At 65.0% G+C, this 24,374-nt stretch overlaps 2 protein-coding genes across 6 annotated transcripts in view; both read right to left on the bottom strand.

Moving 5' to 3' along the window:
• The window catches only part of COL9A3 (collagen type IX alpha 3 chain), a 23,275-nt gene extending 11,222 nt beyond the window's left edge, over nt 1–12,053 (bottom strand). Inside the window, exons 1-24 of the mRNA XM_035025530.1 lie at nt 11,958–12,053; nt 10,957–11,025; nt 9,726–9,761; nt 9,048–9,119; nt 8,444–8,497; nt 7,718–7,753; nt 7,432–7,455; nt 7,145–7,198; nt 6,720–6,773; nt 6,325–6,366; nt 5,239–5,295; nt 4,826–4,879; nt 4,221–4,274; nt 3,704–3,757; nt 3,399–3,452; nt 2,819–2,872; nt 2,148–2,201; nt 1,461–1,514; nt 1,316–1,369; nt 1,127–1,171; nt 976–1,029; nt 823–876; nt 261–314; nt 83–154 (exon numbers count right to left, since the gene is read on the bottom strand). Of these exons, the coding sequence (XP_034881421.1) occupies nt 83–154; nt 261–314; nt 823–876; nt 976–1,029; nt 1,127–1,171; nt 1,316–1,369; nt 1,461–1,514; nt 2,148–2,201; nt 2,819–2,872; nt 3,399–3,452; nt 3,704–3,757; nt 4,221–4,274; nt 4,826–4,879; nt 5,239–5,295; nt 6,325–6,366; nt 6,720–6,773; nt 7,145–7,165 (885 nt within the window). The 5' untranslated portion in view covers nt 7,166–7,198; nt 7,432–7,455; nt 7,718–7,753; ... (3 more) ...; nt 10,957–11,025; nt 11,958–12,053. The remainder of the gene's footprint in view (nt 1–82; nt 155–260; nt 315–822; nt 877–975; nt 1,030–1,126; nt 1,172–1,315; nt 1,370–1,460; nt 1,515–2,147; nt 2,202–2,818; nt 2,873–3,398; nt 3,453–3,703; nt 3,758–4,220; nt 4,275–4,825; nt 4,880–5,238; nt 5,296–6,324; nt 6,367–6,719; nt 6,774–7,144; nt 7,199–7,431; nt 7,456–7,717; nt 7,754–8,443; nt 8,498–9,047; nt 9,120–9,725; nt 9,762–10,956; nt 11,026–11,957) is intronic.
• A 2,642-nt stretch (nt 12,054–14,695) lies between these two features.
• OGFR (opioid growth factor receptor) lies at nt 14,696–22,905 on the bottom strand. Of its 5 annotated transcripts, none has more exons than XM_035025531.1 (7): nt 22,633–22,905; nt 19,970–20,038; nt 19,306–19,384; nt 18,386–18,464; nt 17,351–17,417; nt 16,677–16,825; nt 14,696–15,944 (listed from the first exon to the last, which is right to left on the bottom strand). In XM_035025531.1, the coding sequence occupies exons 1-7, from the start codon at nt 22,867–22,869 to the stop codon at nt 14,987–14,989; spliced, it is 1,638 nt and encodes a 545-aa protein (XP_034881422.1). In that variant the 5' UTR covers nt 22,870–22,905; the 3' UTR covers nt 14,696–14,986. The 5 variants fall into 5 exon arrangements, with proteins under 5 accessions (XP_034881422.1, XP_034881423.1, XP_034881425.1 ...); XM_035025532.1 differs by having other exon boundaries at nt 16,677–16,783; XM_035025534.1 differs by having other exon boundaries at nt 16,677–16,747.
• Between the last annotated feature and the right edge of the window lie 1,469 nt (nt 22,906–24,374).

Here is a 24,374-nt window from a genome sequence, read left to right as displayed (position 1 = left end):
AGGGGGAGGAGGAGGGGGAGGAGGGGGAGGGGAGGAGGGAGGAGAAGGGGGGAGGGGGAGGGAGGCCAAGACAGCCACTCACCGGGTCACCAGTGCCACCGCGGAGGCCCTGGGGGCCCGGCAGGCCAGGGTCGCCCATGCTGCCCTTCTGGCCCTACAGACAAGGACCCAGCTGGTCAGCACCCACGCAGGAGCCCAGGGGGAGCCCACCCCCCGCCCAGCAGGCCCCCCTCGGCTCATTGGACCTAAACCTCACCCACCTGGAAGCCTCGGACTCCAGGGGCTCCAGGAGGGCCTTGCGGGCCCAGAGCCCCCTGAAAGAGAGAAGGACGGAGTGAGTCGCGCTCTGCTTGCCCCGGGGACGCGGGGCAAACCCAGGAGTCGGTCCCCGGCCATTGGGCCCAACAGAGGTGGGGGGCCTGGTGGGGGGCAGCTGGGGGGTTGTAGAGATCAGGCTCGCCCTCAGATCCCACACCTCAGTCTTGGGAGCCAGGCACCCACAGCTGGGGCTGCCCAGGGCCCCGGGGCTGGTGTCCTCATGACTCGTCCGTCCATCTCTGGAGGGGACGGGAGGAGCGGGCGGCTCCCACTGCCCCTTGTGGAGCCCGAGGCCAGGCTGCTGTCGTCGGCCGGGCGTGGCGACTTAGTCCCTCGGCACAGAGGTCTCAAGCACGGAACAGCTGGGCCTGGCCCTCACCCTCTCAGCTTTTACAGGGTCAGCCCACGGATGCGTCCCAAACGCCTCCCCAGCCCGCAGAGACCCGGTCCCATGGTGATGCCCCCGTGCCCTTCCCCTGGGCCACACGGCACCCGCTCACTCACCGCCGAGCCCCTGTGGCCAGCCTCACCACGCTCCCCAGGCACACCAACGTCTCCCTGCACGAGGAGAAGGGGAGTGCAGGTGTCCGCGGGGTCCGCGGACGTGGGGGGCGGAGGGGCGGGGGGGGGGGGGGGGGGGGGGGCGGGGACACTTACCGGGATGCCAGGCTCTCCTGAGGGGCCGGCCTCCCCCAGCTCTCCAGCTCGGCCCTGCACAGGACGGGAGAGCCCTGAGTGCCCACACGGCCCCTCCGTCTAGGCCTGGGCTCTGCCGCTACCCCCGCCCCAGGACAAAGAAGCCACGTACCAGTTCTCCCTTCTCGCCCTTGGACCCGGCTCGTCCCGGGAGGCCCTGCGCAAGTCAGAGGTCAGGGCTGCTGAGCCCGCGGCAGAGCACGCCCAAAGGGGGCACCTCCCGCTGCGCAAGCCCCCACTCAGGGACCCCGGGGAGATGACCCCCACCCCAGGAGCACCGAAGGAAGCCCCGTGCCCTCACCGGCAGCCCGTTGGGACCCTTCTCTCCTAAGGCACCGTTACGACCAGACTCTCCCTGCGGAGGATCGGGGGACAGGCTGCTGAGGCCCGGGAGGCCGAGCTCCCGCGGACCCCCCTGCCCTGTAGGCCAGCGGCCCAGTACCAACCTTCTCGCCGTCCAGGCCCGGCACGCCATCCCGGCCGTCCTTACCTGGAATACCCTGGGGACAGGGGACAGGGGACGGCATGAGGCCCAGCGGGCCCCTCCTTGGCCCTTCCTCCCAAGGCCCCGCGCTCTATCTGCGGCCACACGGCCCAGCGGCCACACGGTGACCCGGGCTGCCCTCAGACTCTGCAGCTGAAGCCACTGGTGCACAGCTGTGGAGGGCCCGTCATCCCACGCGCTGTCCCCCACCTGCCCGCAAGGACGCTGCCCCGTGGCCTGTGTCACAGGGAGGGAACAGGCTGGGGAGACCGCAGGAGCGCACACGGCCTCCCTCAGGTCCCCTCCCTTCGTCCTGCTTTCCCAAGGGAGGAGCCCACGGCGGGCCCTGTCCTCGAGTGCGGGTCCAGGCTGAGAGCAGGATGAAGGGACACAGGTGCCCCAGGACCCTCAGAGCCCTTCTGGTTCCACGGCCCCGGAAGGCAGAGGAACTCAAGACCCCCCACCTGTGTGGCACGCAGGGCCCCGTGCAGATTCAGGGGGCCGACGGGGGGCCCCATGCAGGCCGGGGGCACCCCACAGGTGGAGGAGAAGGATTCTCCGGGGTCGGGGGGGGCAGGTGCAGGTGACGGACGCCATCAGGGCAGCAACGGCCCGCTTGCCCAGCACCCGGGCAGCTGTGGGTACTCACCGGCTCTCCACCCGGCCCCGCCACCCCAGGGACTCCTTTGGGACCAGGTCTGCCCTGAAAGACACACAAGCCACTGCGTTTGGGGGGACCTGGAGGGATGCTCCCCGCGGATGATGCCCCTCGTTCCCATGCACGCTGGGGCCAGGGACGCTGGACTCCGGGTGCGTGCTCAGGGCTGGGGGACAGCTTCGTTGGCCCGTCCCAACACCAGGGGAAAGGCTTGTCAAGCTGGGACCTAGCTTAGCATCCTGTGGCCACTGGGCTCCGTCCAGGGCACGACGAGGCCGGTCTGAAGGTGACCACAGGCAAACGACAGCTTGGGGACAGTCACCCCAGTTGCTTGATCATCTCTCAGCTTATGTTCACTCGCTCAACCCGAGAGACATTTTCTCTGTTATTCATTTCACAGCCAGACAACCCCGGCCCGAAGTCTGGCACTGCCCAGGGCGTCCAGCTGGATGTGTGTCAGCTGCCGCCAGACACGAGCTTGTTAGAGCCCCCAGGAGACGTGCCCGGGACCCCCGCGGGCCAGGCCCCGCTGCTGTCCAGTGACGTACCCCCCCAGGAAAGGGCAGGCCCCCACCCCTGGCACGTGCCAACTAGGTGTCCCCCCCCCCCCCGATCAGGTTCTTTGGAGGAAGGACCCAGAGAAGCAAGGTTCTCTTACTTACAAGGTCACCCTTGGGGCCGCGAAAACCCTCTGGGCCCCTCTTGCCTCTGTCACCCTGAAATGACAGTGGGGGTGGGGGTGGGGGGTGGGGGGCCGTACAGAAAGTTAACAACTCGAGAAGGTGGGAGAGCTGGACTGACGTGAGACTGGCCAGGCTTAGCGCTAGAAGTGCTCAGAGGCAGTGGGACTGATGCTGCCGAGGGTCACAGAGGCCAGGGGTGCTGACCGTACCCCACGCATGTCCAGAGAGAACACCGATCTCCCACCAAAAACAGGGTCTTCTGGTAAACTCAACCCACCCCTCCAGGTGTGTCCCCCCCAAGTTGTGCCCACGGCCACCTGCCTGGGTGTGTCCCCCCAGGTGTGCCCACGGCCACCTGCTCGGGTGTGCCCAGGGTGTACGTGCCCGTGAGAGGACTCTCTCAGGTGTGTCCCCCCCAGGTGGGCCCATGGCCACCTGGGAAGGGCCAGCACAGCGCAGCCCAGTGGGACTGGGGGAGGCACCTGAGTGAGGAGGAGGGAATGGGACAGAGAGCCTAGGCCTGCATAAGCCTGCCCTTCACCCCCAGATGCACACATACCACTTTCCCAGGGGCTCCTGGGATCCCTGGTGGCCCTCGGAATCCAATGGGACCCTGTGAAGGAGAGGGGGTGTCTGGCCAACATCCCTCAGGGGACCTGGCTCCATCCAGAGAGGACCTGCCTCCAGCAGCCCCAACCAAACACCTCCCACCCAGCAGGCCCCTCCCCATTGGCCACCCAGTGGTCCCAAACCCTCCCTCCTCCCCCATTTTCCAGGGCCTTCTCTCTGGCTCCCCACCAGCCCTCCCCATCTGGAGGTGGCCTCCCACAACGGCCTGGGCCAATCTGGGGCTGGCAGACTTACTCTATCTCCTGGGGGTCCAGCCGGCCCTGGCAGGCCTCGAAGTCCCCGAGGCCCCTGTGAGGAGAAAGCTGGAAAGGCAGGGCCTGGGCCAGCAGCCCGCCTCCCCCCCAGGACTGCACACCCCCTGGGAGCCACTGAGGGACCCACAGTCTTCCCTAGAAGCACCTGACCTGAGGCCAGGCCCTGGAGGGGGAGAGGGAGGGGGAGGGGGAGGGGGCCACAGGCCCTGGAGGGGGAGGAGAAGAAGGATGGGGCCACAGGCCCTGGAGGGGGACAGGGAAGGGGCCACAGGCCCGGGAGGGGGAGGAGAAGGGGGTGGGGCCACAGGCCCAGGAAGGGGAGGGGGAGGGGGACGGGGAAGGGGCCACAGGCCCTGGGACTTGCAGCCTGGCAGAGGCAGGACCCTGGCCCAGTACCCCGCGGCAGGTACCTGCTAGACCATCCCCTACAGCCCTACACAGTCCAAGGGGCTCCGATCCCACCTCCTCATCCCTGTCCAGCCCCTCCCCCTCCTCACCTGTAGCCCCACAGTGCCTGGGATGCCAGCAGGCCCAGGGGGGCCAGGATCACCCTGCAATGGAGGTAAAGGGCTGTGAGCTGGGTCAGCCTGAGCTCTCTCTGAGCCCACTGGTCCCCCCACCTGAGTCCACGCAGCCGGGGCCATTGCCCTATTCATAGCCGAGCCTCTGAGGCTGAGGGGCGCTGGCCCTCCTCTAGAGAGGCAGGCTCCCAGTCTTTCCCAGAATCCTCTGCCTGGCTGGCGTGGGTCCTTCTGTCAGCCTACCTGAAGCCTGTGCGTGGGGACAAACATATCCACCACGGGCAGTGGCCACAGGGGTAGGGGGGAGGCGGGGCCTCCAGGAGACGCTTCTCCAGCCACCAGGGGGGCCCGCCTGAGCTCAGGGAACTTCACGTGAGACCAGGCAGGTGGGGGTCTGTCCAGAGACCCTGCCCCAGATCACCTGGCTCTGACCAGCCAGGCCCCTCAGAGATCACGTGCATAGCGTGTCCCAGAGGCAGCCAGTGCTCCCTCACCCCCCCCCACCACCTGTGGGGCCCCAGCCGTCCCCCCCAGCCGAGCACCCATCCCTCCTGCCAACACCCCCCAGAGCCCGTGTTCACCTTCTCACCGTCCTTGCCGACCTCTCCTTGCTCCCCTTTGTAGCCGGTGGGCCCCTGAAAGCCAGAGGTGAGCGACGAGTCACAGCCTGTCCCCAGCAGCCCTGAATAGAGGCCTGCACGGCCACCAGCCCAGGTGGGGAAACAGGCCTGGTCAAGAGGGGCAGGGCCTCCCAGTCCTGGTGGCCACACCAGTGCCTAGTGGTTACCACTGTGGAATGGGGGATGGGGCCAGAGCGGGGACTCCAGGCTGGGCTGGAAGCCAGCCCTCCTTTCTTCCTGCAACAACCAGGGCAGACTTTCTGGACCCTCGTGTACCCCCAACTCCCCTCTAGATCTCGAGGCCCAAGTTGGACCAGGCTGCCTCCTCCTGTGGGGCATGGAGGGGGCTCAGCCACCCTGTGGCCGCTGCTCACCTTGAACCCTGGCATTCCTGGGGGACCGGGAGGGCCTGGTGGGCAGATGGCCGGGCACTGTTGGAAGACAGAGTGGTCAGAGCCCCCCGGACAGCCCGGGACCTGGCAGAGTTCAGCAGCCAGGGGCCCTGAGATGGGCCCTTCCACCAAGCGAAGGGGACCTCGGGCCACACCAGGGCCTCCTGGGACCCCAGACACGGCCTCATTCGGCGCGGCTGGGGGGTGCAGGGAGGCGTTGCACGGAGCCAGCCCTCGGCTGCCTGGCCTCTCACGGCCTCCTGCTCAGAGCCGGCTCCCCTTTCTCAGCGGACATTTAGCAACGGTGGCTGCTGGCTTCCCAGGGGGGCCTGTGGCCAATTTCAAGCTGGGCTTCTCCTCAGGGCACAGACGTGCTTTAGGACAGGTGTCCTGCAGGCGCAGACGGGATGCTCCACACCCAGGGGCGCGGTGAAACCCAAGGGACCGCACTGGGTTTTCTGGATCATTCCACAGCTAATCTGGCACAGAGCCAGGGCCATCCATCTCTGCCCTCGCCGCTCCTGCCTGGCCCGTGGCCAGGGGCCCAGCCCTTCTCCTGATCCTGGAAGATCCCTAAACCCTCCCTCTGGGACACCAACGGGTCCAGCACTCTGGACCCGGGGTGGGGCTGGCCTCCTTCAGGATCGCGAGACCTCTGTGCACCAGCTGGAGGCTGGCCCTTCTGGGAACAGCCCCATACCACGGAGAAAGCCCTGGGGCCACCCAGACGTTGCTCGTCTCTTTCCAGAAGCGACAAAGCTCAAAGACAAGAGAAAAGCGAGTCCCAGACACTAGTCCAGAGCCTTCTGTGCGGCCGAGACACCGTGCCTGCGCCCCCCAGAGCAGCAGACACTGGCCACGTGTGGCTGAGCGCTCAGAACGTGGCCGCACCATGGAGGGGCCGGCCAGCTCCATCGCGCTCAGCTCAGATCGGCACTGCTACACGCGGCCAGGGCGCGGGCCCCCCTCCCTGCCCTCCTGCGGGTGGGGACAGGCCACTCTCCACATGGGTCCCCAAGGAGGTGGGGGGCACCCCAGCCCCCTTCACAAATGGCTGCGAGTGCCTACCTGGAGGTCAGTGATGCCTTCAGGGAGGACCCCTGGGTGACCCTGGAACGCAAAGGCAGCTGACTTTGAGGCTGTCCTCCCCCACCCGCCACCTGCCCCTACAGGCCTGCGAGGGGGCTCAGACCCTGCCTCCCCTGCAGTGGCCCGTGCTGGGCACCAACAAGGACCGAGACTGCTGCCTTTGGGGCAGAGTGGCCACTGGCCCGAGCCCTGCCCCTCCCCACGTCAGCTGACCCAGCCGCTGCCGTGGCCCTGGGCTCTGCGCACGTCTGGGAAGTGGACGGGAGTGCACATGGGCGTGGGTTCGGGGCAGGGGGCCCTGGGGGACAGGAAAGTCAAGCCCACCATGCCTGGCACTTCCCCGAGCAGTCTGGCGCCCCCTGTCCCATACTTACCGGGGGTCCAGGAGGTCCCGGAGGGCCGGGGAGGCCTGGTAGTCCAGAAGGTCCCTGGGGGCAGATTATGACGTTAGGTGGAGCAGGACCAGCCTCCACCTAAGGGGAGGTGACCAGCTACTTCCAGAGAGAAGCCTCCCTCCCCTGTGCCCTATGGGGACGCCCCACTCTGCCTGCCTCCCCCCGCCCTGACTGGTGCTGGTGTCCACGGTGCCTCCCGAGGCCTAGTCTATCCTCATCCCTGAGGGTCAATCAGGGCGTCTATCAAGGCCACCAAGAAAGGAAAGGGGGGAGGGATGGGTGGGGGAGGGGGAGGAGGGGGAAGGAGAAAAGGGGGGCGGAGCCCTTGGTGGTTGGATTGGGGGTGTCCTGACAGGCAGGGCCCTGCTCTGAGCAGTGGGGGAAGGTCAGGGGCAGCCACTCACCGGGGGGCCCCGGAGGCCCATTCCACCTGGGATACCACTCTCTCCTGCCTCTCCCTAGGGGCGGGTGGATAAGGGAGTGAGACACGGGGGTCTGTACCCACAGAGCTCTGAGGACCCCACACAGTGCTGGTTTGCCCTCTCTGAAGGGACAGCAACCCCGGGCAGCCGGTCAGGTGGCTGCCCCTGAGGAGGCCCGCCCCTGCCCCGGTTTGGGACCTGGCAGCCAGCTTGGCTCTGAGTGTGGTGGGTATGCTGGGACGGGGGCCACAAGCATGGTCAGTACTCACGGGGGATCCAGGGAGGCCTTTGCCCTGCAATGCCAAGCACCGGGTCAGAACTCGCCAGGGACAGGATAGGTTTGCCTGCCACCCCACCCCTTCCCCAAGATAGGTGGGGCACAGGGGGGAAGCACCTCAGGGGGTGAGCGCCGGGTGCAGGAGACCCTCCCTGGGGGAGAGAGGACACGGCCCAGTAGCCAGCCCGGCAGGCAAGGGGGCTGGACAGTGCCTCCCAGGGCTCCCGGACGGCCTCCCCACCCTGGTCAGTCCCGCTGCGGGAGGACGCAGTACTTACCCCCAGCCCGGGAGGGCCCGGGGGTCCCAGACTTCCCTGCAGAAGGAAACCAGGGTGTCAGGAGCGGGCTGGGCCCAGGCTCCCAGGCCTCTGAGAGCAAACCTGTTCCCCTCCCCGACTCTGGAGAGCGGGGGATGCTCCGTTTTACAGAAGACTGAGGCCCAGGGGGGACCCCGGATGCCCCAGTGGCCCGGGACAGGTCTTCTGCCAACAATCGTGCTGAGGAAAATCCAGACTCTGTTGGAAGTGGACGCAGAAAGCAGCACGGAGCGGGCAGGCCAGGCCAGCAGGAAGGCCCAGCGCCGGGCCTCCCTGAGCCCCACAGAAGGGCCGCCACGCTTGGCTCCGCTGACTGAGGGAGCCTGGGACCTGGGCAGCCAGGGCCTCCTGCTCCCTTGTGTCCAGAAGACATGGTCCTGGCACTGGAGGCCCCTGGCCCCCAGGGGCTCCCTACAGAAAGCCTGCAGCTGCCCCTCCCTCCCCTCTTCCCAGGAGGAGGCAGCACGGAAAGCTGGTCATCCCCCAGCCCGACTGAACGCGAGGACAACCACGACCAGAGGCCAGTGTGGGACGGGCCACCCTGTGCCCACCTGCCTTTCTGCAACCCTCTGCCTCCCCACAGACACGAGCCCAACAGCATGGCCAGTCTGCGGACAGAGCGCGCTCAGCCCTCCCGCCAACCGGGGACCCCCCGAGCCGAACCCTCGGGTGCGGGGCAGCACTGACCCGCTCTCCAGGCGCGCCCTTGGGGCCGGGTGGTCCGTCCTGCCCTGTCAGGCCCTGGGGAGAGAGGCAGAGGAGGGCTCAAGGGGCCACACGGGAGGCCCCGCCGAGGGCACTTTCCTAACTAAAACGGGTCCAGAGTTTGAGGAGGGCCTTGTGTGTGGGGCCCCCCCGGCTCCGGCCTGCCCGCCGTCCACCTGCAGGGCCCGGGGCTCCGGGGGAGTGAGGAGCTGGGGGGTCCAGCAGGCCGGGGAGCTCATGTCTCAGATCCCTGCTCTGACAGTGGTCCCGGGGCCAGCCTGGGGCTCAGAGGGGCCCGGATAAGGGGCGTCTGGTCCAGGGAAGACGAGCCAGCAGCGTTTGCACCTCTGCTGTGGGCCGGCTCTGCCCTGGCCAGCCGCGGCCAGGCGCTACAGGGTCTGGGCTCAAGGCCAGCAGAGCCTGCTGGGGGACATCCGGACACTCTGGGGACAGAGCACGCACAGCTGGGGAACAGCAACTAAACTTGACTCCAGGGCTCAAACCCCTCCAGGTGCAGGCCCAGAGGGGAGCAGAGGGGCCCAGAAGAGGGGGCTCTCAGGAGGGGGGGAGGGGCAGGCACACTCACGTCCACTCCAGGCAGTCCCGGCAGTCCGGCCTCTCCTGGTTTCCCTGGCTTCCCTGGGGCCCCTTTTGGTCCCTGGAGGAAGGGGGCGGGGTGGGGAGCGGGCAGAGGCGTGAGAGCAGGTCGGACCTAGAGCCTTGGCCTTCACCAATAAGAAAAGGGCTTTCCAGCTGGGGCACCGCCCAGCAACTACAGATCGGCTCCTGTCCACCAGAGGCCCGGCCCTGCCTGCTCCCCTGCAGCCCCCCCCCCCCCCCCGCCACGGGCCCCAGCCACCGCCCTCTCCAGCTGCCCCCCCTTACCCAATCACACCTATAAGACATTCACCTGGATGCCTTGCTCACCTGATGCTTTGGCCACCCCAGCTAAGGGCCAGTGGGTCCCTCTGTGGGACCGCCTGTGTGCCCCCAGGACCCTCAGTTCCCGAGCCTGAGCAGCTCTGGGGAAGCTCACTGTGGCACCTGGCCTGCCTGGCACAAAGAAGGCTTCCAAGCCGGACCCCACCCAGAGATACGCTGAATCCCACACACCCCCTCCCACCCGCTTCCTGGCCAGGCCCCTGCTCCGAGGCCTCCAAGGCCTCCCGCCTGGCAGGCAGCAGGGCCCGGTGTGGTGGAAAGGGGCGTCAATGACCCCTCTGTTCTGGGCCCACCCCTCCCCTCACTGGGGCTGGTCACTCACCGGGGACCCAGGCAGACCCGGAGGCCCAACTTCTCCCTGCAGAGGGAAGACACCCACACGTGAGCAGCATCTCCCGAAAACCCAGGCCTACGAGAGCACCCCCACCTCATCCACATCTAGAGGGCACCTCCCCTGTGTGGTCAGGTGCAGAGGCGGGAGCGGGGGAGGGGGGGAGCCAGACAGCTGGGGCTCAGCCCCTATAGGCCCTACATACCTTTTGAGGGCAGAGGGACACCACCACCAGAAGCAAAGGGAACGTGTTCCACAGCCCCCCACCCCCACCCCACCAGCCCGAGAAGCTTCGGAGGGCGGGCTGTGGGCACTGAGAGGCCTCCTGCTCCCACGTGATTCAGGGTAGCAGCCTCCCAGACTCGCAGAGGCCCAAGGAGGCACCCCAGCCCCCCCCCCCCCGCGACCACTGGGCCTGACACCCTTTAACTGAGGCTTGCAGGCCAGGTTTTTAAGGGGAGGCCTCCCCAGAAGGAACAACTCAACTTGACTCCCGTCAGCCTGGGAGTCCTGGGGGGCCAGGGGCCCAGCCCTGGCGGGAGGGGCATAGGGGCCAGCCTTGGGCTGTCCTGCCCCTCTCTGCCTCCACCCTGCAGGACTGTCGCTGAGCACCCTGTGGGTCCGGGTCGGCCAGGGTCGGGGTGGGTAGGAGACTCGGGGCCATCCAGGGCCTGGGGGACTCAGAGGCTCAGGACCAGTCAAGGGGGGGCTCCTGTGGTACGTTATGGGTAAGGAGAGGCCTGGAGCAGGCCCCTACCTTTCATGGAGGTGGCTGGATTGGGGGTTCACCCCAGATAGTTCTGGGGGAGGCAGGCTGCAGGTTTGGGCCACACTTGACCTGGGACACCCATGGAGAATGCTGTCTCTGGAGCAGAGACAGCCCCCAAGCACCCCCCGAAGCTGGCTCCAGCCCCAAGCAGCCTCCAGCAAGACCCACCCAGAGGGACAGGCCCTGCACCTCCACCGCCGTGGCCCCTCTGGGGGCCCAGAGACACACACCTCAGTGCCCACAGTTCTAGTCCAAAGACTACTGTGCAGCGACCCCCCCCCTGCTCTGGGGGCACAATCCCGGTGGGGTGAGCCCCGAGCAGGACCTGTACCCTTTGCCCCAGCCCTGGGAAGTGGGCATTGGTTTTGTCTCCATCAGGTCTGGGGCTCAGGGAAGTTGGGGCCGGACTAGAACCCCACCGAACCCTCTGGGGCCCCTCCCACCCCAACTTACATCAATGCCATCCTTGCCCGGCTTCCCAGGGGGCCCTTGGGGGCCAGGGGGGCCTTGGGGTCCCACTTTCTGAAATGGAGAAACGTCATTATGCAGCTGTGCCATCCACCCTCACCTGTGGGGCAGGTCCCCCCAGTCAGCCTTGGGTCAGCCCAACAGAGTGTCCCTCTCTGGGTCGGGAGCGGCGCTGGGGCCTGGCTCCGGGGGCCCCCCGAACCAAGCCTGCCTCAGAGACCCCCCCGGAACCTGGGGCCAGCAGTATCTGCTGCCTCCATCCTCGGGCCGGGAGGGGCTAGGCCACGGCCCCACGGGAGCCTCAGGGAACAAAGGCGGCATTGTGCCTCTCCGGTGGGGGTGGTGACACTGGCAGCAGCCGACCGGGCCAGGCGAGGACAGGGCACCGTCCTGGGCTCATCCACGACGCGTCTCAGCGTCCGCGGGGGCTCGGCCGGCCACAGGCTCCAGGGCTGCGCCGGCGCTCCGAGCGTCCTCGAGTTCCAGGCTCACTCGCTGGCCCGGGGTGGCTGGGGGGAGGGTGGTCCCCGGGCCGCGCGGCTCAACGCCCCCCTCAGAGCCCCAGACTCCCACCCCGGCCGATCTCCGGTGTGAGCCCAGCACGCCGCTCCAGCCCCCGCTCACCTGCGCCTCGCTCACCTGCGCTGCGCTCACCTGCGCCGCGCTCAGGGTCACGGCCAGGAGCTGCCCGAGCAGGAACAGCAGAGTGGGGGCTCCGGCCATGGCCGCACTCGCGCTCTGAGCGGCACCAGCGGTGGCCGCCTGGGCTCTGAGCGGCGGGCGGGGCGGGCGGCGGGCTGGACGCCAGTTCCCGCCCCGCCGGCCGGGCACAAGCCCCCCATTCAGCAGGGCCCACCTGGGGCTTCCGCACCGCCCCACGCCTCCCCGCCGAGCCGGCCAGGGGAAAGAAAGAAACCCAGTGGCAGTTTTTTGGCCAGCCTCTGAGTTAAAATTATCCCCGAGACTGACGAGTTACACACATATACCTTTGAGCGAAAAAGAAAGACGCTCTTTTCTCCCCTTGCTCCTCAACCAGGGTATGCAGAGGGAACAATCCCACATTGAAGGCTCCTTTGGAGAAGGGGCAGCCTCAGCCCTAGAGACAGGGTGACCTCCCCAGGGTCCCGAGTGGGACTGAGGCTGCCCAACACCCAGGAAGACCCCAGACCGGGCCCCCTACAACTCTGGCTCCTACTACCCCATCTGGCCATGGGCAAAAGTCTAGGGCCATGCCTGCGAGGCTGGGACACCTCCTATTCCCAGGGTCCTTGCCCCAAACTTTATCCTGAGTGGCCCCTCCATGTCATCCATCTCTGGCAAAAGCCAGACTCTTATCTGGCTCTCCCCTCCCCAAGAGAGAGCCAATCGGTGGTGCTGGCTGAGGAAGGTAGCACCACCATGACCATGGGGCCTGAGCAAAGCTGGTGATGGACTCAAACCCCAAGGCTGGTGTTGGCTGTTCCCATTTCTCACAAACCTTGGGCAGCTCAGGGCTGCTGGATTTAGGCAAACTCTGCTTTACCCTGGGAAGGCATAGGAACAGCAGGGTGAGGGGCAGCACCTGGGGCCAGGGGCCTCCATGGCCACCCTAGGGGACTCTCACAAATCCAGGTCACCTACAGGCCCACTGAATTTGCAGGATCTCAGCCCCACCCAGAGCCAAGTTTCGGAATGTTTAGAATTCCCTGGGAAATGCTGTTTTAAGATTTACAGTATGCTGTATGAACTTCACTTCCTATCCTTCCTTCCTTCCTTCCTTCCTTCCTTCCTTCCTTCCTTCCTTCCTTCCTTCCTTCCGTCCACTATTCAAGTGCAACAGTGAGAGGTGGGGAAAGAGTGCAATACAGAGTTCAATCTGTAACTGACTGAACAATTGAGAAAACTCACCACTTTTGGACCTGTCTGTATAGTATATGAGCTTCATTTCTGTGGGTGGGAACTCAGGATTTGTGAGGTGCATGGGTTTACATGGGAACAGTGGGTGGAAAACGAAAGGGACAGAGTGGAGAAGCAAACTGACTCAGTCGAGAACCTCAGCTCACCATCGGGGGGTAGACTGGCTGCTCACTCCCTCAGATGGGAGGGTGTGTGTGAACTCTATCAAGGAAGGCCAAGAGAAGCTCAAAAGCTCTTGCCCTCCGGCAGAGTTCGAGTCATCCTAGGACATCCTCAGACAGGCCAGCCATTCCACCCCATTCACAAGCCCACAGCCTGGGGAGCAAGACTTCTTCCCCACCAATCCCCCCCTCAGTCCCTCCTGCCTGGCCCCAGCACCCCACCTGGCCCACCTCCCCCCACCCCCATGCTAAATCAGACTCAGAGGAAGCCCAGCTGGCCTTCACCTGGGTCAAGGGAGTGACCTGGTGCCTGAGATCCGGCTCCACCCTTCGCCCCAAACCTATCCCTCGCTCCACACAGCCCCTGCCCCTGGAGAGCTGCCCCTGCCTCGAAGCTCAGCCACAGTGGCCTAGAGTGGAGGACGACCTCACACCTGGTATCTCCAGGCAGAACCAAAGCATCACCCCTCTGTTTCGGGCCATCACTCTCTGTGAAGTTTGGGGGTCAGGTGGGCCAGAGCTGCCTGCCAGTCCCTAGGTCCCCACTGCTGGGCACAGGCACCCTCCCCTAGGGTTGCTCCAATGATATTTCCCTCGCACTCCGGGGTTCAAGCTTCTCCATCGAACATGTGCTCCATCATGGTCTAGACAGGATTCTCACCACTAGGGCTTCAGTGGGACCCTGCTGAAGACTCAGTGTTGGATGCCCCACACTCATCTTGGTGCCTTAGTTTCCACTCTGTGGTAGAAACTCCATCACGGAGGCAAACTGGAGTTCGGGCACCTGGGGTCCTTTCCCTTCCAGCAGATGGGGGGTGGGGGTGGGGGAGGTGAGTCAGCAGCGTAGCACATACCCTGCCCCAACTCCAGCACTGGGAACATTCCCTCAGGCGCTTGCCCTCCCCCAAAATGACTTCCAGTCTGCCCACCCCTCCCGCCAGGACAGGAGCTAACCATCAATGCTTTTCCTGAGAATGGAGCCCAAATCACAGCTCGGAACTCAGCGTGAACTGGGCTCCTCCTCCTCCCCCCAGAAGAGCTGTGGCCTCCATCACTTCATTTGTTCAAAGGCAAGTATGCGGCCCTCTGCAGTGCCGTCACCCTGTTGGTGCCGACGTAGAAATTCCAGTGTGTCAGGGAGCGGGGGTCCCGGCCCAGGGGGACAAAGCCTGGCTGAGAGCCAGCCGTGCCTGGAGGACAGGGAGCTGCACTTGGCCCAGGCCAGGTTGGAGGGCTCAAGGGGGTCCTGGTGTGGAGGGTTGCTGTGGCTGCCAGCTTAGGGACAGCGAAGACAGAGCCACGGAGCATGCTTGCACAACACTGCCCCCCAGATCAGGGTAGGCCAAGGCCCACCCAAGGCGACTGTGCATGAGTCCCAGACTTACTCCTAAACCAGTGACAAAAGGCAGCCACGGGACGGAGTGCCCAGCTCCAGAGGCCCCAGGAGGCCGTGTGGTCAGGGTGCCCGGGACCGACGCATGTGTCCAGGGGACTGCACACGGCTGTTTCCACACGTGCTCACACTGGCCAAGTGGGCCAGAGCTGGGCTAGGCCACTTCACACCCAAGGGGAGGAAGCCCAAGGAGCAGCACCACGGGGAAAGTAGCCCCCCTTCCCCCCTTCCCCGACCCTGGCCACCCACAGGGCCGCTGGCCACGCCCAAACGCTCAAAGTAAAATCAGTTTATTCAGAAAAGGCCTTGGCACCAGACTAAGGAAATGAACCCCACTCCCACCCCCAACCCTTAAGGGCCGATTTACAAAGACGGGCAGGGGGCGGGGCGGGGGGCGCGGCACAGAGGAGGCGCTGGGGCGTGAGTTCGAGGTAAGGATTCGAAGTTCCTGGCTTCCGGCAGCGGCGGCGGCCACCAGGGAGGGGCCGTACCGCACGGAGCTGACCACAGCCGGCAACGGGGCTCCCCAGACCTGCGGCTTCCCTGAAGGCTCTCTGGGTTTAGCCTAAGGCCCTGCCTCGGCCTCCTCGTCTACCCGTGGTGCTGCCGCGGCTGAGCCCCCGGGGGCAGCCTGCTCCAGCCCTGCCCAGCCTCCCGCCTCCTCCACCCCATTCTCGCCCTCTCTGGCCTCAGGGCAGCCCGGCGCGGCAGGGTGCCGGGCGGGGGCTGGCTTCTTGGTCCCACCGTCTCCACCAGTGCCACCCACCGAGGCACCGTCCCAGGGGCCCTGGTCCACCTTCCTTCTCTTCCTCACCTCTTCGGCCACCTTGGCCCCTGGGGGCTGGGGGCAGGGCTGCTCGGCCTCCCCCGGGGCCCGGATGCCCAATTCCTGGGACCCCCGGCCGAGGCTGCCGTGGCTGAGGGCGCAGCCCTCCAGGTTCAGAGCAATCTTCTCCACGTCCGAGGCGCTCTGGGCGCCCGGCTCCCCTGGGGCCTGCTCCCGCCGGTTGGCCTCCAGCTTCCTCTTCTTGCTCTCCTTGGGGCTCGGGGGCTCCGGGCCCTCCTCTCCGCGGCCCCCCGCCTCCCCCTCCCGGTCCCCCGCCAGGGCGCCCTGCGGCGGCGGGGGGCCCGCAGCCCCGCCGTCCGCGCCGTCCGCGCCGTCCGCCCGCCCCGGCCCGCAGCTCTGTCCCGAGGCGCCGGCCCGGCGGAGGGGGTCCCCGGGGCTCCCGGCGCCGGCGGGCAGGGGCGGGCGCCGGCGGCGCAGCTTGTCGTGCGGCCCCCAGACGAACTGGCGCCGCGGCCGGAAGTGCTCCCAGGCGAAGCGCAGCAGCTGGCGGCGCTGGCGCGGGCAGCGCACGGTGAACACGAAGTAGTCCAGCGCGCTCTGCCGCACGGCCGGCAGCTCCCGGCGCACCAGCGTCTCCTCCAGGAAGAAGCGCGCCAGCGGCGCCTGGTAGCGCTCCAGGCCCAGCTCGCCCAGGGACTTGAGGATGCGCGTGAGGCGGAGGTTGTTGTGGCTGTGCCTGGAGGGGCGGGGGCGGGGAGCGGAGGGCGGTGGCCGGGACGCCCCTCCTCCCTCCGCCCCCTCCGCCCCCTCCGCCCCCTCCGCCCCCTCCTCCCTCCGCCCCCTCCTCCCTCCGCCTCCCTCCGCCTCCCTCCGCCTCCACCTCCCTCCCCCTCCTCCGCCTCCCTCCGCCTCCTCCTCCCGGCTGGCCGCCCCGCGTCTCCGCCCCACCCCCTCACCCGGGCCCCAGAGAAAATGGCCTGTGGGCCCGGAGGGTGCGGGTGGGGGCTTCTAAAAGACCCGTGGAACCCCCACCCCCAGCCCCTGCACCGCTGGGGGAGAGCCGGAGGGGGCCCCTCGAGAGCATGGGGCCTCGCCCAGGGGCCTGTTACCCACGTGCAGGGGTGAGCGTGTCATCAGCAGATTCACCCCATGCACTAACTCCCCACCCAGTGCTTCTCAGCAGGGGTGAGGCCCTGGGCCTGCAAGGCCGTTGGAGCTGTGGGCAACCTGACCCACACCCATGTGCGCCGTGGGGCATCGCTAATGAAACTGACTGGGGTGCATTTCCCTAGGTTCTCACACCCCGAGCAGCTGGGACCACCTCCACCCTGCAAACGAGGAGGGTGCTTAGAACCTGAGTCACTTGCCCAAATGCCCCTGGAATCCTTCTCCGAAGTGCTCCCCCACACCTGTCTGGAACCTGGCACAGCCCCATCCCCCTCAGCTGGGGTGGGGCGAGGGTCCTTACCAGTTGAGGTTCTGGAAGCGCTTCTGGTAGTTGTGTGCTCGGCGCACCTGCCCAGTGTCTCGGTCCTCCAGCTGGATCCCGTAGAACCCCAGCATGAGCTCGTAGGCCTGGACAAACCGTTCCCTGACTTCCTCGGAGCTTTTAAATGCCTGGAACACACCCCACGAGGCCAGTGGGGGCTCACCCATCACGGGTGCATCGGCCTAGCTGACACCTCCCTCAGGCCCCGGTTCATCTAGAGGCCTGGACTTAGACTTTTGGGGTGAAGTCATAGAATGCAGGAACCCAGAGAATTCATAATGTAACTCTTCTTCTAGCTGCTACGAGGTCTCACTGGGGACTGAGGCATCTGCTTTAGCCCCCAGAGGAATTCTGCCAGCCCCCGGAGACAGCTTGGGGGGGGGGGCTCCCAGGGCTGAGCATATGGCAGGAAACACACAGTTTCCTCGGCTCCCCAGACCCTCCCATCCCTCCAAGTGTCCTGTTCTAGCCCAAACCAGGTGTGACGAAACCCCCATCACCATGACTCTGCTCACAGCCCTGGCCCTGGGCTCCCCGACTTGACGCAAACTGCTGAAGAAAATCAGATTTCTCTAAAAGCCTGTGGGGAGCACCAGGGGGCAGAGGCAATGACCCGTCTGGATGGAAGAGGCTTCCCAGCCTGTATAGCTCACCTCAATCTCCTGGAGCGTGAGGGGCTTGGCGTGCCAGTTCACTCCAGGTTCGCGCAGCGGGAAGAGCCTGTGAGAAAGGACAGGGCACGGGTCCCATCAGCGGCAAACGTGGGCTCCCCACCACGGGGCACGTGCTCACCAGCCTCTTGGGGTTCAAAGCTCAACTCTAGGAGAGCCTGGCCGGATGAACCTGTGTTCTGGGCTCTCATGAGTCAAAGCCAGGGGCTGAAGGCAGGGAAGTCGCAGTGAGGCTGTTCTGGACCAGGGCACAGGGGAGGGGCACACGTGGCCACGGGAGGCTCAGCATGCACGCTCAGCAGGGCATTCCAGGCTCTCCTCTTTTTCCGTTTTTTTTTTTTTTTTAAAGATTTATTTATTTTTAGAGAGAGAGGAGAGTGGGAGCATGCAGGGGAAGGGGCAGAAGGAGAGAGAGGGAATGCTCAAGCAGACTCCCTGCTGAGCACAGAGCCCAAAGTGGGGCTTGATCTCATGACCCTGAGATCATGACCTGAGCCAAAACCAGAAGTGGGACGCTCAACTGACTGAGCCACCCAGGCGCCCCCTCCTTTTTATTCTTATGTTCTTTTTGTCTTGTTATTAATGCTGCAGAGCTGTTCTCCATGATGCTCTGTGCCCAGGAGAGGCCTCCAAGATGCCATCTTCAAATGCACTCCGTTATTTGGGGGGCAGTGGCAAGGGTCCCCAAGGCAGCCCTGCTGGCAAGGATCACCTCAGGCCACTGTTAGAACCCTGCCACCCTGAGCGCCCCAGGGGCTCTGCAGGGCCACACGGCCTCTTGGCACTGGGGACCCACCCGGGGAAGCCAGCCTGCTCTTCCTGTCCTCCACGTCTGCATTCAGCTCCCAACCTCAGAGGCTCTGTACCGCTGCCGGACCCACAGACTGCAGGACTGCCGAGGTGCCTGAACGGCCCCCCCTGGCGGGGGAGAGAACGGGCCAGAGCGCAAAGCCAGCATCTGGAAAGGGGGAGCGCACCTGCTCTGTAAGCCCCGCCCCTCTGGCCCCACCCACTCACCACTGGATGTAGGAGTGATTCTCTTCCAGGAGGTCATAGTCCTCCCTCCAGTTCTGAAGAATGTCTTCAATGAAACAGCCTGGGGGCCCCACGGGGACAAGTCAGTGAGGAGCTGCTGGAAGCCGGCCCCCTCCCCCCCTCCTTTCTTGAGGACCTTGGGGACTTGGAAGCTTGTATAGGTCTCATGTGACCATAACCCCCAAGCAAAGCCCTTGATTTCTTTGCAGTCTGGACACGGGACCTCCATTGCGGACTGAGGGCAGACCCGGGTGAGAAGACCACACTGGGCTTGCTGGGCGGGAGGGCCCAGGAGGCCCCTTGGGAGAAGGACATGGGGGTTCTTCGCAGAAAGGTGGCCTCACTCTCCCCTCCAAACCACAGCCTGTTGGCTGGAACCTGACCTCAAACAGAGCCTCCAGCAGAACCCCACCCATAGCCTGGCCTCCGGTAGGGCAGCTGCTGTTTCTGCAAAGGGCCAGACAGTGAGACGGTGTGTGTGCAGTGGGTCCTGCACCAACGGGTGGGTCCCGCAGAATCTCCCTTACGGGCACTGATGCTTGAATTTCATATAATTTTCACAGCACAGACTATCATTCCACCCTAAGTTTTTTCCAACCATTTGAAAACGTAACCATGATTCTTGTTAGCTTAAGTATGCGGCTTTCCCACTAAGGCGGCAGAGCTGAGGCGTGTACGAAGCCCCCATATTCACTGCCTGGTCCTTCACAGAAAACAAGCTGCGCGTTGGGGCCCGGGCGTCCCCTCAGCGGCCTCCAGGGGGCGCCGTGGGGGCTAGCCGAAGACCTCGGCGCCACGGCCGGGTCCCCGCGAATAGGAGCAGCCAGGTGGAGGGGAGACCGCCGGCATGGGACCCACCCCCGCCCCGGGACAGAACCACAGGCAGCCCAGCAAGCGCGCACCATTGGGCAGGAAGCGGATCTCGTTTCTGTAGAAACTCAGGTTTGGCATGTCACCATTGCCAGCTTGTTCTATCAAATCCTGAAGAGCCAGAGAAAGGTACCCGTCAGAACATCTCCAGAAACAGGCTGCCTCCAAGGGCCCCTCACACTAGAACGTTCCTGGGGGAGGCGGCGTCTGCTCTGGGGCCCACAAACCTCTGACATGCTGAGGGCTGGCGAGGACCCCACGTACCCGGCCTGGGCCCCTCACCCCGCGGTGAGGACAGCAGCCCCTCCGACCACCACCTTCCCCTCCTCACCAGCGTGGGCCAGGTCCCCGTCATCTGTCCCCCCCGAGGCAGCCCAGGGGTTGCCTGAAACTCAGGGTGCAGAGGGCAGGGATGAGGGCGACAGGAGTGCCCCCAGCACGGGCCCCAGCGTGCGGGTCCTCATGTGGCTGTGCCTACTAGCTGGGGCCGGTCCCGTGTTTTAAAGGCCAGGGCACTGAGGCTCACCCCGCCGTGCCTGTCACCCTGTGAGGAGGGCAAGCAGCAGCCGTCCCAGGCGGGACATGGGACCTGGTCTGAGGAGAGGGGCTGACGGCCTTCTCCGGGCGGAGGGTGGAAGGACTCTGAGCCGGGCGGGCTGCCGAGGTGGGAGGGCGCCACGGGCAGCTGCCACCTACCGGGTAGTGGTGCCGGTATCTGCGGGTGTCCCGCACGGCTCGCCAGTTTCGGGACCCCAGCAGCCTGGCCTGGGAAGAGAGGAGAGGGGGTGAGACCCCCAGGGGAGACCCAGCAGTAAGCAGGACCCACCCCTAGTGAGCCCCCATCACAGTAAGGGCAGCAAGGGCCTGGGTCAGCTATCAGCAAAACCAGAGGGGACAGGGGGATGGGAGCGAGGCCTGCCCCCTGCTTGGCCCCTGCTGCCCGCCCCAGCTCTCAGGACGCCCAGGCTGACCAGCACACTCTTGGGGTGAAGCACCCTCCCCTCCAGCTCTAACTTCACTTCCTACTCCGGTATTCGCTGGTTACCTTCACTTGGATGCCAGCTGTAGGATTCCCCACCCCCCCAGGGACCCATCCCCCCCCGGGGACCCACCCCACTGCTCCCTCTTTGCACTGTGCTCTAAGCCTGTCACCAGGCTTGTGTCCCCAAAGGCAGCGGCCTCACAGCCTACAGCCCCGGGAGGAGCCCCAAACACCTGTCTGACAAAGATGAATGACCCAGGGAGCCAGTCCTGTCTCTACCCAACCCCAACGTTCCTGGACCAGACCGTGTGTCTCCTGGCCTCCTGTCCTATGGGGGAGCCTTCTCAGCAAGATGCAGAAGCTCCTCGCTGCCCCCTCAACACCTGCAGTCCCTATCTCTGCAGGCCAAGCACCCCGGGGTCCTGGGAAGGATGGAAGGTAACTGGCAACCAGAATGCTAGGTAAATGCAGCCTGACCCATCCTGTTATAGGGTGGGAGGCATGAGCGAGGCTGAACCTGGCTTGAGGTCCCACAGAAGCTGGGGAGGCAGATAACGCTGCTGGGCATGACAAGAGGGGACAGCTCAAGCCGGGGAAATGTCTGGGTCCTAGGATCCTGGAAAGAGCAAAAGAGCACTGGAAGGGGAGTCAGGAGGCCAGGCCTACCACTGTGTCCCTTGGCTCTGACCCCATCCCCACTCCCCAAGAGGCTCCAAATAGTTCTGAGCTCCGGCGAGGATTGGGGTGGTGCCTCTCTGCCCGATTTATAGGCCCGGGCAAGCTGGTGAAGTTCTTGCCTACCAGCCAAGGACGAGCAGAGAAACCAAAACTCAGCAGAAGCTGGCCCCACCCACCACCAGTTTCCTTTTCTCCTCTTCCCTGGGGCCAGCCAGGCTCCTCCCCAGGTCAGTGCAGGAGGCCAGCCCCGCAGGTGCACAGACAACATAACCTGGGGCAAAGCACCAAACCGCCGGGCTGGGGCTCAGTGTGGGGCAGCTGGGGAGTGCGGGGGGTGGGGTTGGGGGGGTAGGATTAGGACTTGTGGAGGGACAGAAGCTGCAGACGGCAGAGGACTGTGGGCATCTCACGGGGCGGCCGAGGTGCCAGAGCACTGCTTTAGGAGTGGCGCCCGTGAAGCTATGGCAAGGACAGTGTCCCCTTACTCCATCCAAGTGGGCATCTGCCACAGGAAAAGAGCCAGATTCCTGCCCTCTGACTCCAGCCCCGTGACCCTGACCACGGCCCAGCCTGCTTCCTCAAGAACCGCAGGCCTGCCCAAAACACCACAGATGTGCTCAGGCTTCTGGCTTTCCTGGCAGGTCCAGGAGCCCCTCGGGGTCCCTCTCACTGACCACTCCCCAACACAGAGATTAACCCCCAAAACCAGAACTCTCATGTGTCAGGGGGAGAATCCAACCTGGAGACCCTGCAGGCTGGAACTCAGACACGATGCGAATCCACCACCCTCCACAAGCGACAGCTATCACGCCATGCCCCCCGTGACGCCTGAGACCACAGCTGGAACCGCCGTCCTTGCACGGGGCAGGATGTGCTGCCCGGTGAACTGTAGCCCGGGTAAGGAAGAGTAGCACTAGTAACAAAAGTAACCGGTGGTAACCGGAGAAAATCAGTGGCAACAAAAGTAACTGATAGTAAGAAGGAGTCACCAGTGGCAACAAAAGTAACCATGGTAATGACAAGTAACCAGTGGTGACAAAAGTAACTGCTGGTCACAAGTAATCAGCAGTAACGAAAGTGACAGCTCGTAATGACGAATAACCAGCACCGTAACTGCAAGGCGCTGGTGGTAACCACCGGTAACCCAGCGCGCTCCAGGTGCAGGCCTGGCTCAGGCAAGTCACCAAATGTAGCCTCCAAGGCCACCTCCAAGAAGGCAGGAGGACCCAGTGGGTGGGTGCTGCACCCCGAGAGCAAAGGTGGGGGTGGGGCGGGCTGGTGGGGAGCAGGTGGGGCAGAAGCAGAGAGCACCAAGAGACAGAGGGCCCGCAGAAGCAGTGGAGGGCCCGGCACAGAGGCCTGGGATCTATTCAGAGGACCAAGCCAAGGGCCTGGAGGTGGGAGGTGACAGAGAGGGGCGTCAAGAATGTGTCCAGGGCATCCCCTTGAGGAAGTGTCAGCACACAATTCGGTTCTGGGGACACGGATCCGAGGGTGGCCCTGGATCTCCCTGCAAGGTCCCCTGGCTGGGCCAGAGCTGGGAGGCGCAGGTCCGGCCCGATCTCAGGGTGTCCGGGGGTCTTAAGGGGGGCACGAGGAGGCTGTGGGCGGGGGAGAGGGCAACACCTGGAGAAAGGGCCAAGCCCCAGGCCCGGTCTCCGGGGGGGACGGCCTCCCCGGAGCAGGGCCTCACCCCCACCTCGCGGCGGCCGGGCAGGCCTGCCCGGGGGCGCTGGGACCCCAGCGCGCGTCGGGGCTGCACCTGGAGCGCTCCGGGCCGCGCCGCCCGCGCGTCCTCCTCGTCGTCGTCCTCGTCCTCCGCGTCCGCGTCCCCCGGGGCGCCGGCCTCGCCATCCCCGCCGCCCCCAGCGCTCGGGCCCTCGCCGTCCTCCTCCTCGTCCTCCTCCCAGGTCGAGTCGCAGTCCGGGTCGTCCATGCTCGGGCGGCGGCCGGACCCGCGCTCCGGCGGAAGCGAAAGTGAGCGAGGGAGGAAGCGCGGGGGCGGGCCGGGGCCGGGGGGGGCGGGCCGGGGGGCGGGCCGGGGCGGGGCCGCCGCCACCGCCTGCCCGGAGGATGTTCCCGCTCCGAGAACATCCCTTCCCCGCCAATGTCCCTCCGGAGGACGCCCGCCCGCTTCCCCGCTGAGATTCCTCCCAGGATGCCCCCTCCCCGCGGCGCTTTCTCCCGGGAGGATGCCCCACCCGGGATTTCCCCCCAGGATCCCCCCCCAATATCCCTTCCCCCTGGGAGAATGTCCCCCTTGAAGGATGTCTCCCTGAGGTTGTTCATAGAGAATGTCTTCCCCCAGGAGAATCCCTCCCAGAATATCCCCCGGCCCCTGCAGTATCCACCCCTGGACACCCCCTAGAGAATTTCCCCCAAAGTCCTCCTCTCTGAGAATGGCCCTCGCTGGAAGATGCCCTCCCCAGGATGCCCTCTGGAGTATACCCAGTCTAGAGGGTCCTCCTGCAGGGGATGTCCCTGGAGGATGCTCATCCCAGAGAATCACTCCCCAGAATGCCCCCCAGGACAATATTCCCCAAGAGGAAGCCTCCCCTGGAAGATTCTCTCCCAGGAGGATGCCTACTTCCTGGAAGGATCCCTCCTCCAGAGTATCCCTTTTCCCAGAGAGTGTCCTCCTAGAGGAAGTCCCCCCAGAGGAATGTCTCTCCTAGAGGAAGTTCCTGGAGGATGTCCCTCCATAAGGATGACCCCCAGGAGGATACTCCCTGAAAGTTTTCCTACCCAGAAGGTGCCCCCAGGATATTCCCTCCAGGTGTAGGCTGGGGCTGTGGTCTCATCAGAGGCTCCTTTGGAAGGCGGTTTGCTTCCATGATCCCCCAGACTAGAGGCAGAAATCATTCTTGGGGGAGTAGGATGGAGAGCCCTGTGTCCCTCCAGTCAGTTCACAACTGGGCGCTTTGCTTCTTGAAGGCCAGAGTCTCCTTCCAGTGTGCTGAGAGGCCTACAATGTACCGTCATGGTGGGCCTGCACTCTGTCCCCGTGACCACATTCTCTCAGTGGGAAGAAAGCACACGTGCTGCCTGCCTTCCAGGGAGGTGCACACAGGGCCAAACACCAGGACGCAGGAATGCCTGGGGGTCACCCTAAGGCCATTCAACACAGGTGACCCCAGTTAAGCACCCCCTCAGGGGCCTCTCGAAGGGCTCAGTTGGTTAAGCATCTGCCTTTAGCTCAGGTCATGATCCCAGGGTCCTGGACCTGAGCCTCACATCAGGCTCCCTGCTCATTGGGAAGCCTCCTTCTCCCTCTCACTCTGCCTCTCCCCCTGCTTGTGCTCTTGCTCTCTCTTTCTCTCTCTGACAAGTAAAGAAATAAAATCTTTAAAAAAAAATGAAAGAAAGAAAGAGAAAGAGAGAGAGAGAAAGAAAGAAAGAAAGAAAGAAAGAAAGAAAGAAAGAAAGAAAGAAAGAAAGAAA

Source organism: Mirounga leonina, unplaced genomic scaffold (genome assembly GCF_011800145.1).
Source record: "Mirounga leonina isolate KUSES-001 unplaced genomic scaffold, KU_Mleo_1.0 Mir_195, whole genome shotgun sequence".
Lineage (NCBI taxonomy): Eukaryota > Metazoa > Chordata > Mammalia > Carnivora > Phocidae > Mirounga > Mirounga leonina.
Note: the sequence above shows the minus strand (reverse complement) of the source record. Positions and strands in the feature narration are given on the sequence as shown.